The sequence below is a fragment of the Helicoverpa zea genome, chromosome 26 (assembly GCF_022581195.2).
Source record: "Helicoverpa zea isolate HzStark_Cry1AcR chromosome 26, ilHelZeax1.1, whole genome shotgun sequence".
NCBI classification, from domain to species: Eukaryota; Metazoa; Arthropoda; class Insecta; order Lepidoptera; family Noctuidae; genus Helicoverpa; species Helicoverpa zea.
The window spans coordinates 8,354,514-8,369,529 of record NC_061477.1 but is presented as its reverse complement, the minus strand read 5'-3'; the positions used below and the strand labels follow the sequence as shown (position 1 = coordinate 8,369,529).

The window sequence follows — 15,016 nt, the reverse complement described above, 5'->3', positions numbered from 1 at the left end:
CGAAGCTATAGGCAGACGTAAGCAAATAAATAAATCTTCAAGAGATTAAACAGATATATTACGTCCCAGTAATAAGACAAATAACCGCGGAAATGTAAACAGTTTACATACATGTCATCGTTATATTTATTTTAGTCGTAACACTGTATAATAATATAACAGACAGTTTATTTTTAACTAAACCGTAATGGGTGTTAACTTAAGTATCATTGTCATTATGAATTTGTGTTGCTATCTGTCAAGTTTATTTTTTATGTATCACGTGAATTCACGTGATGTATTGTCTACACAAACAAGTAAAATTTCAGTCCAATTCGAACATTGAGGGTTCCGTAATTTATACTGAAAAAAATCGTAAGGTATGACTGTTTCAAACACGTCCATTGTAAGGGAAAGCCCCTGAGGTGATGTTGAGCTTCAAAAAAGAACAAAAAGTTTCATCAATCCATCTATCCACTGTAATGAAATTGCAGGAGAAGTTTCTTTAACAATATAAAAAAAGACGTCTGTATCAATCACCAAATTTCAGATTCAGAAAACGTTCAGACTTCTACTTTATGAAAGTTTCTTTAAACCCACAAAGAGATTTCAGTCCCACCTGAGAATTGTACTCGGGAGCTCTTGCACAGCCGTCACGTTATGCAACTAGACTCTAGACCAACGAGGCCTTGGACATCATTGAGTAAGAAAATTTAAAACATGTTCAGAATTTTGGACTTTAGTCTGAAATTGCCTGTTCGCCTAGAACAAGCGTTTTCTTCTCTGTATGAAAAGAAGCCATTTGCCCTATACAACTTTGATACCAAACCCTAAAACCGATCTCGGAATGTGTAGACTCGGAAATAAACGAACATTCCTAACTAATCGCTGAAGGCCGAGATTAACTGATAGAGAGTGACGTGTCGCCTTATCTTCTGTCTGGCGAGATCAAGCTCAGACGAAGTAAACATGCGTTGTGTTGTATGTATGCATGTGTGCGTGTCTGTGTGTTCGTCTTGTATGGGGGAAGGGCATTTCCGTGTGACACCGTGTGATGTTAGGGTGAGTATAGACTACAACATTTATTTGTAACAGAACAACGAGCCGATCTATGAGATGTTCTAGTGTATCATCCTTTTACGAACAAAACATCGAGCACGGGTGTAACATTTCGTCGAGCGTATTGGTGTAACATTTAATTTTCGTCGAGCCAAGTGCGGGCTATGCGAGGTTGCGGGGTGACGCGGAAGGAGAGGGCCGAAAGACTCGCTCGCTATGAGCATTTACCCGTAATATAACGCCGGGCATTCGCACGAACGTTACATTATATGGAAATGCTTTGGAGACCGAGCTTTTGTCTGTATTGTACCATTCGCTAGAATGTTACATTACAGAAATACTCGAGAAAATATTGTAGTCTATACTCACCCTTATAATGTGGAAATATGTGTCTTTCGATGTTTTAGTAGGAGTCAAATCTGGTACTGGGAATGAACCTTTATAAAATAATAGTTAACTACTACCGTAATGTTTTTAATGGGCTTGCTATGCCATCTTAGAAATCTTAAGGCTAGTTTCAGACCAACCATATAGGTGGTTTATTTATAAATTTTTCAAGACATTGATATGTAAAGCGATTGTATAAAGGTTCTCAAAAACGTACCTACCTATATCCCAACAGATAAATAGGTCTTATCTGTTCCTCAAAATCGCCTATCTTAATTTTAATTTTCAGTAACTACGAGTCAACTTGCCAGTGGTTCAACTTTGGGTCGAGCTATTGGGCAAAGCTCCAGTACCAGGCGAAATCTAGATTTGTGCTGAAAACCCATCCATAATAAAACCCACTTCGTACATCAGACAGGCAGACAGTCTCGCAACTTTATTACTAAGGATAACTCCAGACATTTGTGGAAATAAACAGAGCATCATAAAGCAGGTGCGCTTGACCCGCCTGACACGTGATGTTGTTGTTATTAACTTAATGTTATTAATACATTGACTGTTGTCCTGATAGTACGTGTTTATTTGCGGAGGGAATGCTAATTGGTGCAGGGCTATTTTTGTCCTGTCATGTATATTTTCTGTCTTGTAGCTAGCCGAGTACTGACAAATCAAAATGACGAATCATTTATCGAAATTGATACACACGTTTGGTCTAGTGTCAAAAAGTTACAAACCCATCATCATATATGTACAAAAACCAAACTAAATATTTCCCTCCCTTGCAATGCGCAGTGGGGTACAAAGGTGACGTTTTATAGGCACGTGCTTCTGGGGGCGGCGTAAAATCTAGATATTTTACCTATGTTTAATAACACCTATAGGTAAAATACCATGTAACTTTATAAAATAAAATGTAGGTAATCTTTCAAGCAAAAGCTACTGAATGTATTTTGATGAAACTTAATAAAAATACTTATATAAGGACAGCTTTTAGATCGGAATAATGATACCTATGGACCTATGTTATTTATGTGCAGAAACTAGTTACCTCCGCTTCTAAGAGCCATCCATTACCTATGTAATGTCTTAAATTATATCGTGTGATTTATTTTACCAAACAATAATTTAAAAGGGGAATTTCAAAGTCACGAATCCAAATGATGATACTTCGGTAGTACCTAATAACGGCTAATTATACAAACTAATAATTACTTAAGTCCAAAACATTTCAACACACGAAACTATTATTTCATAATCATTAAACAAATGACATTCAATCGTTCTGAGAATCATTAAGAAGTCACACATTATAGGTACCTAAAGTTATATACCATTTATGACTTACCTACAATGTAGTTAATTGGGCACGTACCATAGTAATGACATTCGGTAATTAAGTAGGTACTTAGTTCATTAAACGGCCAGTTTCTTCATCAAAAGTAAAAGTCAAAGTAATGTCTAAAGTAAAAGTTACGGTCAAATTCGTTTTTTCAAGGCTAAAGTGACAGCAAAACTAATAGAAAAAATGAATTTGACCGTTACTTTTACTTTAGACATTACTTTGACTTTTACTTTGGCTTTTACTTTTGATGAAGAAACTGGCTGTAACTAAGATGACATCATTGTGTGATCTGAGGAACCACTAACTGGTTATATGTGAAAAATGTTACATTGTTACAAAGCTCACTTATCTAAGAAGGTTTTAAGCTACTTTTAATACAAGTGCGCGAAGTACCTAGTTTCCGCTGAAAAATAATTGGCTTGAACTTTAAGTAGACAAAGTTAAAGTCTGAAAATAAAAAAAACCACACTACGCTAAATTAAATTCCTACATGAAACTGAAATACACTCCTACATGAATATGAAACTAAAAATATTTGTCCTTATTTTCTTGTTAAAATGATTCTGTTTTAAATTAAGATACATCTACCTGCTTACATAAATTTTAAATCATGTAGGAAATCCCTATTCACAAAACGTTGTAACCTTTTATCAATACAATATTCCGAGTGACTAATAACAGAATCACGCACAAGATTAGCGTTTTTATAATAATTAATAGTCAATACATTACTTTTAATTAATTAACCAATTACAATCAGTCGTAATTAACTGAAGCACGACAATAAATCGTGTTTTTAATTGTGTTTTCAATAATAACAGCATTGTTATCGGGATGACTTCTTTATACTTTTATTTCGTTGTAGAAATACCACTTTGCAAGTTCTTGGACCAAATACGTAGGTAGGTATGGGTAGGCAGAAGCCAGAATGTCTGATAACCAGTCTTACCAGGAATTATTAGGTTGCCCAAATAATTGGTAAGAGATCGTATAGGCGGACGCTTCGTGTAAAATAGTGCTACTCGGCTGCATTCAGTTAGACTGAAAGCCTTCCTTAACATTTGGAAAAGGCCTAGGCAGGCGATAAAGTAGGCAAATCAATATACTGTGTATCGTGAAAATAAAATTCTGTTCTGTGGTGGTATCTTACATCCGAAATAAGTTTCAAAAGTACCTAAGAGTTATTAAGGTTATGTGAACCTTGTTAAATAGTGAGTATGATTAAACGGTTCAACCATTTAAGGCGTTTAGTATGGACATAGGTCAGCCTCGAGCGATTGTTATACCTTAGATACTGTTGAAGTATTTTCATGGATTTACGAGTGAAACCGCAGCTCACAACAATAGTTAAACTCAGCCATTACCTACATTTATAATTAACACAATCAAGTTATTATTAGCGTCCACCTCCAGACTAGCATATCTTCAAATAGACGGTTATTGCTGTGTACTAGGTGTTTGACCGTCTGCCAGTTAACGACTGGTTATCGGTTACTGGGTAGGAATTTTTATGAGTTCAAGGCTCTCAGAATGTTACCTTTCCTTAACCTATTGAGTTTGAGTTTGACTAGATATAGGTGCCTAGTTTCAACCAATGACTCGTCAGGATTTTAATTTTGTTATAGATGTTTGGTTCACGAAAGCTGGTAAGCTATACTCATGTGTGTAAATGTAATGCACATTTCCTCTCGATCATATTTAGGTTAATGCATTGCAAGCTTATTAAAAGAGCCTGGTGTTTGTTACTAACAAATGAAACAAAATATAGATTTTAAAAATTAATGTGTTTTATTGTCAAATTCAACCACCGAAGTTATCCAAAGGTATTTAGAATTAAGTACGCAATAGTCAGCAATAGCAAGTTTGTTAAAATAAACACATATGCCATAGACAACGATTTCAAGATTTTTAAATAATGGGACAGATGGCGCTGCAAACCAATAGGTACTCAATCAATAAAAAATTGGAAAAATAGTAAATAGCAGCTTAAAAATAACATTTTAGTGTACAACATTTTAAAACAGATTGGAAGATTTGGACACAATGAGTTGAAGATAAACACCCAAAAGCTTTAAGTACAGTTACCAGGAATAAAAAGCAACGAATTTACTACGTAATGCAAGTTGTTGCTAACATTATTATAACAGGCGCTTAAACATCCTAAAATCCTAATTACAATAGATACAAAAATAAACAGTATATATTGCAAACAGAAAATCGGTAACTACCACAAAAATCCTTATTAATATTTTAAGTCCATGAGTGAGTTTGAGTTTGGTAAACTCTCACGATAAAACGGCTGGACCGATTGAGATGAAATTTGCTATGAACATATGTATTATTCTCGAGGTGGCAATAAATACAATTCACATATAAATAGTACATAATATATCAATATTTCTTGACTTTTATTTCTTCTGCATGCTGAATAGCAATCCAAGATGGGGCTGGAACATAATTTTGTGGAAACATTCCGACTACCACAAGATTATGTTCCAGCCCAACCTAAAAGATCGCGACTTCGGCCATCTTCGGCACCCTTCGACAGTGTCCGTCAGTCTTCGGCTTTCTTCGGCAAGGTTCGGGTAATATCGGTCATCTTCGGCGGCGATGATGATAGTAAAATAACCAAGTAGGTTCGTTATGATTTGGGGCTCAAGTCATAACGAGCCGACTCGGAAATTTTGGTTTTCTTGCTGTTTTGGTGGGCTCTGAAAATCTGTGTGAAAAGGTATTCGGATATAGGTATTGTATTAGAGAAGGCTTATATATGTCGCAGGGATATGATTAAAACGGGCATTTGATCAATTCCCTAAGGGATTTGATCAAATCACGGAGGATGTTAAAATAACAACACGATTTTATCTTTTCTCTAAACAAATCTAGTGAATTGAACAAATCCCTAAATTGGTTCAGTGAAATCCCTTAGGGAATTGATCAAATCCCCGTTTTTATCATATCCCTGCGACATATATAATGCGACACACGAAGACTTATGAACAATCTTAGATACTACTACTAACATAACTACTAGTACACTACACTACTACTGATTGTGAATTTCAATAAGGATCCATCCGTAGTATTGGCATTGGAGATTGAATGTTGACATTCAAAAACAACGAATAGATCTGTTATAGTTATCGGTACGAATCTTGAGCTCTGACCTTCACCTGCGCAGAAGTAATTTATTGGGTCTCTTTTGTGGTATGAAGTGAGGCGCGGGGGCGGGCTGAAGCGGTGATTGGCCCGCAGTGCATCGCGTCATAGCCGTCACTCGGGATTAGTTCTTTGTTAATAAATCACTTCTGCGCAGATGTAGGTCAGCGCTCAAGATTCGTGCCGAGAACTATACTGAAATCCGCATTTTATCAACCGGACCATTTTTATTTAGGAAATCGCGGTTAGATATGGTTTGGTTATCGTTATACTTAAATGGTGTAACTCATCGTGTCACAGTAGAGTTATTTGATTTTAAATCTTATTCCAAGGCAGATAATGTCGATAATAGTTTCACAGTTACAATACTGCCTAACTCAGTTTAAAGTGAATGATTGTAAATACATATTTTCCACAATTCATAAAAATAAAAACTATAAAAAATAAAACTAAAAAACATAAACCAAAAAACAACATTTATTGCTAAGTCTGCTTATAATAATGCGGCGCCAGTTCTAATAACCAGTCTTGTTGTATGGTCATCATCTCTCGCATGTACGTCTTGTCGCCTGTGCTTTGTACGCTTGCGAACATTACCCTGGAACAGAAGTTATTAATGATTTTAATTTTTTTGGCAACAAGCTAATAAATAGCATAATTTTGGGCTTACCGACTGTGTGTGTATGAAATATATCAAGATATATATCTATATAAGATATACAACATGTAACGTAATTAACGCACACCCTCAAACACCCTAATTAGAATATTATGTTATAATCATAATACATACACTGAATTTTTAATTTAACATGTATATGCATTGTTATTTAATAAATTAGTCATACCAATTCTTGGAGAACTTTTTGGTCATACTACTACGCTCCCGCTCGACTCGACACAACATAACGAAACTACGGAAAAAGCCGACAATACACGAAGTCTTATTACTTTGAGTTACGGTCTATTTGAATTTGTTTTGACTGTACAAGGTTAATATGACAATAATTTCCGTAGTTTTAATTATTTTTGGGATAAAAAATTACCTATATTAAATATGATATAAATCGATTCAGTAAACGATTCTGAACAAACTAATTTCAGGATGTGCGTTAATTAAGTTACATGTTGTATATATATCAAGATATATATATTATTTAACGACATTTTAAATACTATTATAGGAAAAACACAAATGCTTTTCAAAATACTTAATTTGTGTTTATGAGAACTATTATCCGTACGGTGATAAAAGAAAGTCTATATTATTCGAGAATAGTGCAGCTTCCCAATAGCGAAAGAACTTTTTAAATCGTTGCAGTAATTTCGGATTATTTGGGGTACAAATAAATGAAAAAAAAAAAATCCTTTTTATTATATTAGTATACATTTTGTTGGACTATCTTACGCCAGCGTTTTGACCTTCGTTCTATGAGAACCATTTTCCCTATCTGACCTCCTACAACCATTTTCCCAGGCAACCCAATACACCTAGGTATGACTGGTTGTCACACTTCTAACTACCCTAAAGGCTACGAAAGCTGTTTAAATGACAGCGGGGACCTACAGTTTATCGTGCTTTTTTAACACAAATATACATACCATTTAGGCTGTTGCGTATTAAACAGACAAGAATCAGGACTGATGTGTAGCTCCGCGCCTCGAATGCCGCGGAACGTCGCTGATGCGCTGAGATGAGCGGCCTGCGGGAAGTAGCCTGATAACACGCATTTCATTACACGTTGAGTTTTACCTGGAAAATAAATCATTTTCAAATTAGTTTAAGACATAAAGTGTATTTGACTGAAACAAAGATAGATTGGTGAAATTTAAAACTTCCCTTTTTTATGTCGAAGGTTTAAAAGTATCATAAAAAGATTGAGCCGAGTTTGAAGAAACTTTCACTCGCAGATAGCTGATATAACAAGGAGTAACTCAAGTATTTTTTTATGCGGGTGCGGGATGTAGTTACCTCGGGACGCGGGTGAAATTTCGAAAATCAGCTGAACATTAGTAACCATAATTCATACCTGAACCCAAATCTATGCCATCGAACACTTTTTCTTCAATTTGGAACTTTCTTTTGATGAGTTTCTCTAAACTGTCTCGCACTTCACAAGCCTGAAAATTATAAACAAATAAATTCAAATCCCAAAATATAGGCATGCTTTCACTGATTAGGTACTAATATAGTGTCAGTTAGTTATCTGATAGTTAATGCTATCTGTCAGACAATGGCTACTTATAATTTCTGCCCAATTTGTTACCGAAACCTATGAAACCAAAATCTGGTAGGTAAGTTCTTGATAGGCTGTCAGAGACTATCAGTAACCAGTGAATTTGACCATAGTAAATATACAAATCACCTTTTATTTTTAGGTTTTTCCTAGGATATAAGTATTTTGTATTGCAAATATTTTTAGAACTGTAAAATATATAATACCTTTTCCATTTTTAGAACTGTAAAAATTATATTACCTTTTCCATAACTTTATAATTAATGTAATACTTCTGGCACCACTGTTTGCAGACTTTAGCATTTCTCTTGTCATCTTGTGATGTCTTCAATTTGAGGTACGCTTGCATTATGTTCAAGTACATTATTATATCGCCTTCCGCTACCTGAAAATTGTTAAAAATATATTTTTTACATACATTATGAATATTGAATTACTATAAATTAAATTTGTGTTTCAATAATGTATCTATCTGTTAATTTTCTTATTAGATACAGAAATTAGACAGATATATTACATGATAGATACTTAAGGAAAAATTATACCTGAAGTTAAAAAAATTGTCAGTAGATAACTATACAAATATACATAATAACTTTTCAAATAAATTCAGTAGTTTTTGAGCCTCTTGGGTATGAAACAAACAAACAATAAACATGTTGTCTCCTTATAACATTTTCTAGACAAATATAAATAAAATATACCTCGAAATGATTTCTCCTGCTAACTTTAGCAGCTATATTATCCTTCCCACTGCTGGGCTTGAGGAATACATTGTCCACTTGCAACATGGCCGCTATAGATAGAATCTCGTCTATACAACCCCATTCTCCTGGAATTTATTACAAGATATATGTATATTATGTAAGTCAAGACAGGTATCTTTTTAATTAGTAATATTTTCTGAAGGTTTTTATTATTTTTTTGTGGTTTTATATTATTAGGATTCCACACACAGAGGGGAAAAACGGGACCCTATTACATTTCGCGGTTCGTCTGTCAACAGATGGTATCTCGTGAACCACGATATCCGCCGCTATAATAACAAATACTGAAAACTAGGATAAGTATAGTATAGTATTTTACAAGTGTCCCTTTTGGCGGCTTTGTGTTAAAATGTGATTTATTTACTAACCATGTTAGTAGTTACTTTATTTATTACAAAAAGGTGGAGGGCGATGGATAGATGCCGACTGCCCGCGATGGTTGGCGTTCCTTGGGGAGGCTTACATTCAACAGTGGACGGCAATAGGCAAATTCAAAAACGTTTACTGATCTATACTTGATTTTAGCACTGTTTCTCCTTAAATTACAAAAGGACAGCTCCCCAAAACGCTTTTACTTGATATGATAATGACTCACCGCTATTACACAGCATGACAGCACACATGGGTTTGAGGGGCAACTCGGCGACGGTTTCCCCCCGGGGAGTTAATTCCCCCAACTTGTTGATAGTGTTCAACGCGTAGAGAGTTTCTAGTCCTGATAGTATGCTCTTAGCTGGTGGGGGAGTCGGGAATGTGAACCTAGAAATGTATGGAGATGTTTTATTTATTGGTTATTTTTGAATTTGGTGGCTTTGAAGACAGGTTTTTTTTGATAATACTTGTGTACTGAGAGAATAATCCAATAGGATATTTATCACAAAAGTTTATCAAATTAAATTTAAATTGTAAGAATTTTTTAAGCAACACAAAGAAGCAATATTAAAAAAATACTTTGAGATATATTTTAACCGCGAACAATAAGAACCCTTATATCTAATATTATTAAAATAAAAAGGTTTAATTTCAATAAATCATTAACAATTGGATTGCCGGGGCTTCTCATTATCTTAAGTAAAACCACAAAAAAACTTTGTTTTATACTATGTAGTGATTTCCGTCTACAAATCGAAGCGTTTACCTTGAATGGACAAGAAAATAAGGGTTATGTATTACCTGAGCAAATTATGAATACCCAACGCCTTCAGCTGAAGCAGCATGCCGGATAGATCACTTCTGCACATCTCTGGCGGCACGGACGGAGGTAGTTTCTCGTATTCAGCTTCTGTGTATAATCTGTAACAATTTATACTTCGGCCGTTCAGAGAATGCGTTCCTGACACCTATCAGTTAGTCACGACTAGTGATGGGCACAACATAACACTGAGTTCGTTACCGTTCCTTCAAAATGAACCGCCGCATTATTTTAAGATTATTTTCGTTTTAAATTGGCGGAATCATTTGTTTTATATTTTAGTTATTTAAGTGGAAACCAAAAAAAGGTAATATTCATATAATAAAATTGTTTTATTTATTCTTTGTTACAAGTACATTGAATTGAATGTGCGAACAGAATATTAATCAGACTCCGATTTGCTTGAGGAGGTGGTGTCTTCATCATCATCTTCGCCTACATGTATAATTATATTATTATCAATAACAGAATCAATCCTGATATCTCGGTCTAACAAAAGCCGGGTAATCAAATAAAAACAGATCGAAAACACTTGAAAAACGTGGTCTATGCGCACGAAACGACAACGGACGACTGTTTTAGCGTCACAAAATGGCGGCCCATAACGCCATTTGGGGTTACCATTTTTAATCTAAGTATAAAAATGCGGTTTGGTCATAGTTTTATTTTTATATTTCATAAACGTTATAATTAAGTCTTATAGTCCATTATTTTCCAATTCTTAAAAAGAAAATCAAAACGTATTATTTTATATTATAACTGTATAAGAACAGATTACGATACTTGCCTGTTATTTTTAGCACAGCACTACAAAATATAAACCGCTGACATAACCTTGTAATAGCGCAGTATAGATTTAGAAAAATATTGTTTACCAAGTTATTTGACACTCAGTTTGGCACAAAATTATAACATTCATTGATTATTGATATAATAATGTTGTTTTAATGCTCCTCAATTGTTAAAACGGTAAACAACCAGCAAAAATATTTTTATCGTAACTGCAACGCCATTGCAAAGTTACGTCGTCAGTTCAATCGCGACGTGTCAGGAACGCATTCTCTGAATGGCCGAACTATAAATAACATTATCATATAGTATGACTAGGATTTTTTAATTAAAAATAAAATAATGGAGAATCTGTATTTCGATTCTAATATTATAAAGAGGAAAGTACTTTCTATTTGTTTGTATCGCAAATCCTTTGAAACTATTGTACCAATTTGAAAAATTCTTATATTGTTGGGAAGCTAGATGGTAGGCTATATTATGTATTGCAGTTGCCACGGGACATGGGTGAAACCACGTTAAACAACTAATAAGAAACCAAAAAACAAAATAACTGACTGTTTTCTGAGGTTTTACCAGCGTCCCATGATTATGACATGTCAATAGCTGTAGCTTCATAACGGTGAAATAATTTTTCAAAAGCAATAAAAAAAACTATTTTATAACATTACCTCAAATAACAACTACTACTAATTTACAAGTATAAGGTACCTATAACACTTCCCGCGACTAGTCCTGCCGGCCCGCCCCGCGCGTTGTGTGGCGTTGTTCTTAGATATAGGCGTGACTGCCAAACTCTCTACTCCTACCGCGGGGTCGAAGTACGGCAGCTTGTGGAAGCCGCTGTCTATTACTGGGAATATTTATATTTAAATGTAATTACTGTCATTTATTTATTTTATAGCATATTTTCTACATATTAAACATATTTAAATGTATAAAAAATAGGTGGACACCCATATCGGACAAAGCCGTATCAAGGAGTACTGCCTTCTGAATGAATCAACTATTATTGTTAACTTATTATAAAGGGAATTTGAACTGCTTTATATTGTCAAATAACTTTGCTACTCTGAAGTTAGCTACTAGAAACTACGACATAGTCAAAAAGTAAAACAGAAAGATGAATGGAGATCCCGTAAGGAAGGTAAGTCAGGCGCCTTCTTGCAGGTCGAGTAACGTGCGATAAGCGTGATTAGTTGTTAGAACTAACGAGGCATTCAGGTTCTATGTCAAAACCAAGACAAATCTGTTAAAAACTGGGCTTGATTGATTGAAAGTTTAATTTTGAAAATAATTAGTACCACAGATGGCGTATGAGGACGGAGTGAGTAACGTTCCTCGTTCCCTGAACGCCCGCATTTGCTGACTTACTTTCTCACTCTAAATGACATATTACGTTATGACATCTCCACTAGCCACTTTGTTCTCCACTGTAATTTTTTTAGATGACTTACCGTAGACGACGCCGGGCACAGTAACACTAGTCTCGGCGATGTTGGTGGCGAGGATCACCTTCCTCTGATTGTTGTCCGTTCGCTGGAACACCTGCAATTACATGGCGTAGATACCTATAAAGCAACTATTACCTACACTCTTTTGAATTTATTTATTTTACCCTTGTCCCAATGAGACTCTTTCCCAAACGAAGAAGAGGAATAATGTGTTTTATGTCCTAAGTTACTTTTATTTCTTATATTATACAAAAATTTTCTTGATTGCGATGAATACAACAAAACAAGGGTTATCGGAATTGGTTCAGCCGTTCACGTCCCATCCCATGTCCCTCTGGTTCAAAAGTGGTGGAGAGGTAGTCACCAATTTCCATCGAAATCGGTTCGGCCATCCCACAGCTATAAATAGTGCAACTAACTAGACTTTCTTTTATTTAGTAAATATTTGGTAACATACCTTAACTTGTCTATAATGAGGCAAACTACCATACATAGGCACCGGCAACATATCAGCCGCCTTGATACCTGAAGGGAAGTGGGATCGATGCTTGTTCGTTGCATTATTCGTGTCCGCGTATGCTTGTAGAGTTTCTAGAGCTGTTTGGATTTCTTCCTAGGAGTAGTAGAATAGAAATGATGTTTTAGATTATTATGTTAAGAGATTTTATTACATCATTTAATACACTCTTTTCAGCAAGTTTATGTAGAAAACTGCTTAGAAACACACCTGTGAAGTCAAAAACGCCAGTATATCTCCAAAAGGCTCGTTTTCGTGTATTTTAATGACGGTGTCAACTGTGGCTTTCACATAATCTGGGACCGGTTCTGAAAATTGAAAAATGAGACTATAGTTTACTAGATGGCGCTATTAGAAGTTTTCTGAGATCAGATATAATTATGTATTTTTACTTGCTGTTATCTTAACTTTAGTTATCAGTTTTTGCGAGTTCAAAAATCAAGACATTCTATCCATTTCCGGGTCTGAAATTAATTCAGTCGACTGAGACAAACTGACAGAATTACTTTTGTTCTTCACACCAAATAACTTTGCATTTCTGGAAATAGCCATTTGACAGCAATAATGACCAACTTCGAACAAGCAAAGCTTCTTAACAATATCACGAACAAATGCATACGAAGTCAAACTAATTGCAAAGTTATCTGGCAGTTAAATATGCATAAGGCTACAAAGCACAAAAACCTCTAACCCTCGCTATAAAAAACATCAATAGGATGCGTCCTCCCCTGCATAGACAATATCGTAGAAGTGCTAGCTTTGTTCTCCTTCTTCTCCGTCAAATTGAAGAAGTCGCGGAGAAACTCCGCGTCCATGGTCGCTGATGATACTATTAGTTTTAGGTTTTTGCGTTTCTGAAAAAAAAGATTCATAAAGTTACCGTTCAGGATCAAAACGGATCATGTCTTTTTATAAAATGGGCCCAAGTCTATAAAAGGGGAATGGACAAGTTTCTAAACTGAGGAAAATTTTCTATTGGGGGAGTCTGGGCCTAAGTAGGCTCGTTTAGTTTTAAAAAAATATTTAAATTCAATCACGCTTTTGTTAAAAAAGTGAAACTTCTGATGATTATTACTATACATTTTCTGATACCTAACTGAACCTAAAAGCTGTTTTCCCAAAGCATTTTTCCGTCTACTCGGGTAAATGGTAAACTTTTTATGTTTGTTTTTGATAGGGTGGACATTACGTAAATATTAAATCTAATCGTAAAACTTCGGCCATCACATACAAACTCACTGGTTTGTAACTTAATGGTTGATTAACTTTTATTTATTTTTTTATAGTCCTCCTGTTATGCTGAAATCACCAAGATTCTTGTAGATTTGGCATATAATGTAATGTGTGTAAAAGTCATGAACTTTTTATTACCAATTGAATGATTTGTTTATTTAACTCTATAAAAAATTCAATTCAATTCAATGTATTTATTTGTGAGCATAGGGAAATTTGTATATAAATAATATAAAAGCAATAATTTTCGAAAAAACAAACATTCTTAACCAATTAAATTCCGTAATTAACAAAGGAATAGTTTTTACCTTGATAATCTTCTTCAGGAGACCCATTAAAACGTCAGTCATTTGTGTTCTTTCATGCACCTGAAAAAATATTTTAAAATGTGTGTCAATGTTGATTTGTTCATTACCATGACATTATCGTTAATACTCTTTAGATCCAGGCAATTGGCAGAAACTAACTACCTCTACAGACTTTTCAAAGTACCCCAAATAAGGCACTAAAATACTGATCGATTAGTTTTAAATGATGTTATCACATACATACTGACCTCATCAAGAATGATGCAGGAATACTGCATGAGGAGTGGAGACGCAAACATTTCTCGTAGAAGAACTCCTTCAGTCATGAACTGAAACAAAAATATAACTTATTACTTAGCCTTATTTAGCCTTTTCCCATCAATGTTGGGGTCGGCTTCCAGTTTCACCGCACCCGTGCTTTACAACGACCGATTGCCTATCTGACCTCCTCAATCCAGTTGGGCAACCCAGTAACCCTTTTTTTTAACGACATCAAAAATCATCAAATGACCCCTCCCGCTGGGTTAGCAGCGGTGAGGGAGTGTAAGACTCTTACTGACTAAAAACCGTCGTTTTCTGTCGTAGGCCTTTTA

At 35.0% G+C, this 15,016-nt stretch overlaps 1 protein-coding gene across 1 annotated transcript in view; it reads right to left on the bottom strand.

Annotated features, from left to right (window-relative positions):
• Window positions 1–6,385: 6,385 nt before the first annotated feature.
• LOC124642902 (probable ATP-dependent RNA helicase DHX35) overlaps window positions 6,386–15,016 on the bottom strand; it is a 49,252-nt gene continuing 40,621 nt past the window's right edge. Inside the window, exons 4-17 of the mRNA XM_047181651.1 lie at window positions 14,672–14,752; window positions 14,424–14,483; window positions 13,574–13,736; window positions 13,093–13,190; window positions 12,823–12,978; window positions 12,369–12,459; window positions 11,623–11,764; window positions 10,104–10,223; window positions 9,526–9,689; window positions 8,868–8,995; window positions 8,405–8,548; window positions 7,957–8,047; window positions 7,529–7,679; window positions 6,386–6,524 (exon numbers count right to left, since the gene is read on the bottom strand). Of these exons, the coding sequence (XP_047037607.1) occupies window positions 6,410–6,524; window positions 7,529–7,679; window positions 7,957–8,047; window positions 8,405–8,548; window positions 8,868–8,995; window positions 9,526–9,689; window positions 10,104–10,223; window positions 11,623–11,764; window positions 12,369–12,459; window positions 12,823–12,978; window positions 13,093–13,190; window positions 13,574–13,736; window positions 14,424–14,483; window positions 14,672–14,752 (1,704 nt within the window). The 3' untranslated portion in view covers window positions 6,386–6,409. The remainder of the gene's footprint in view (window positions 6,525–7,528; window positions 7,680–7,956; window positions 8,048–8,404; window positions 8,549–8,867; window positions 8,996–9,525; window positions 9,690–10,103; window positions 10,224–11,622; window positions 11,765–12,368; window positions 12,460–12,822; window positions 12,979–13,092; window positions 13,191–13,573; window positions 13,737–14,423; window positions 14,484–14,671; window positions 14,753–15,016) is intronic.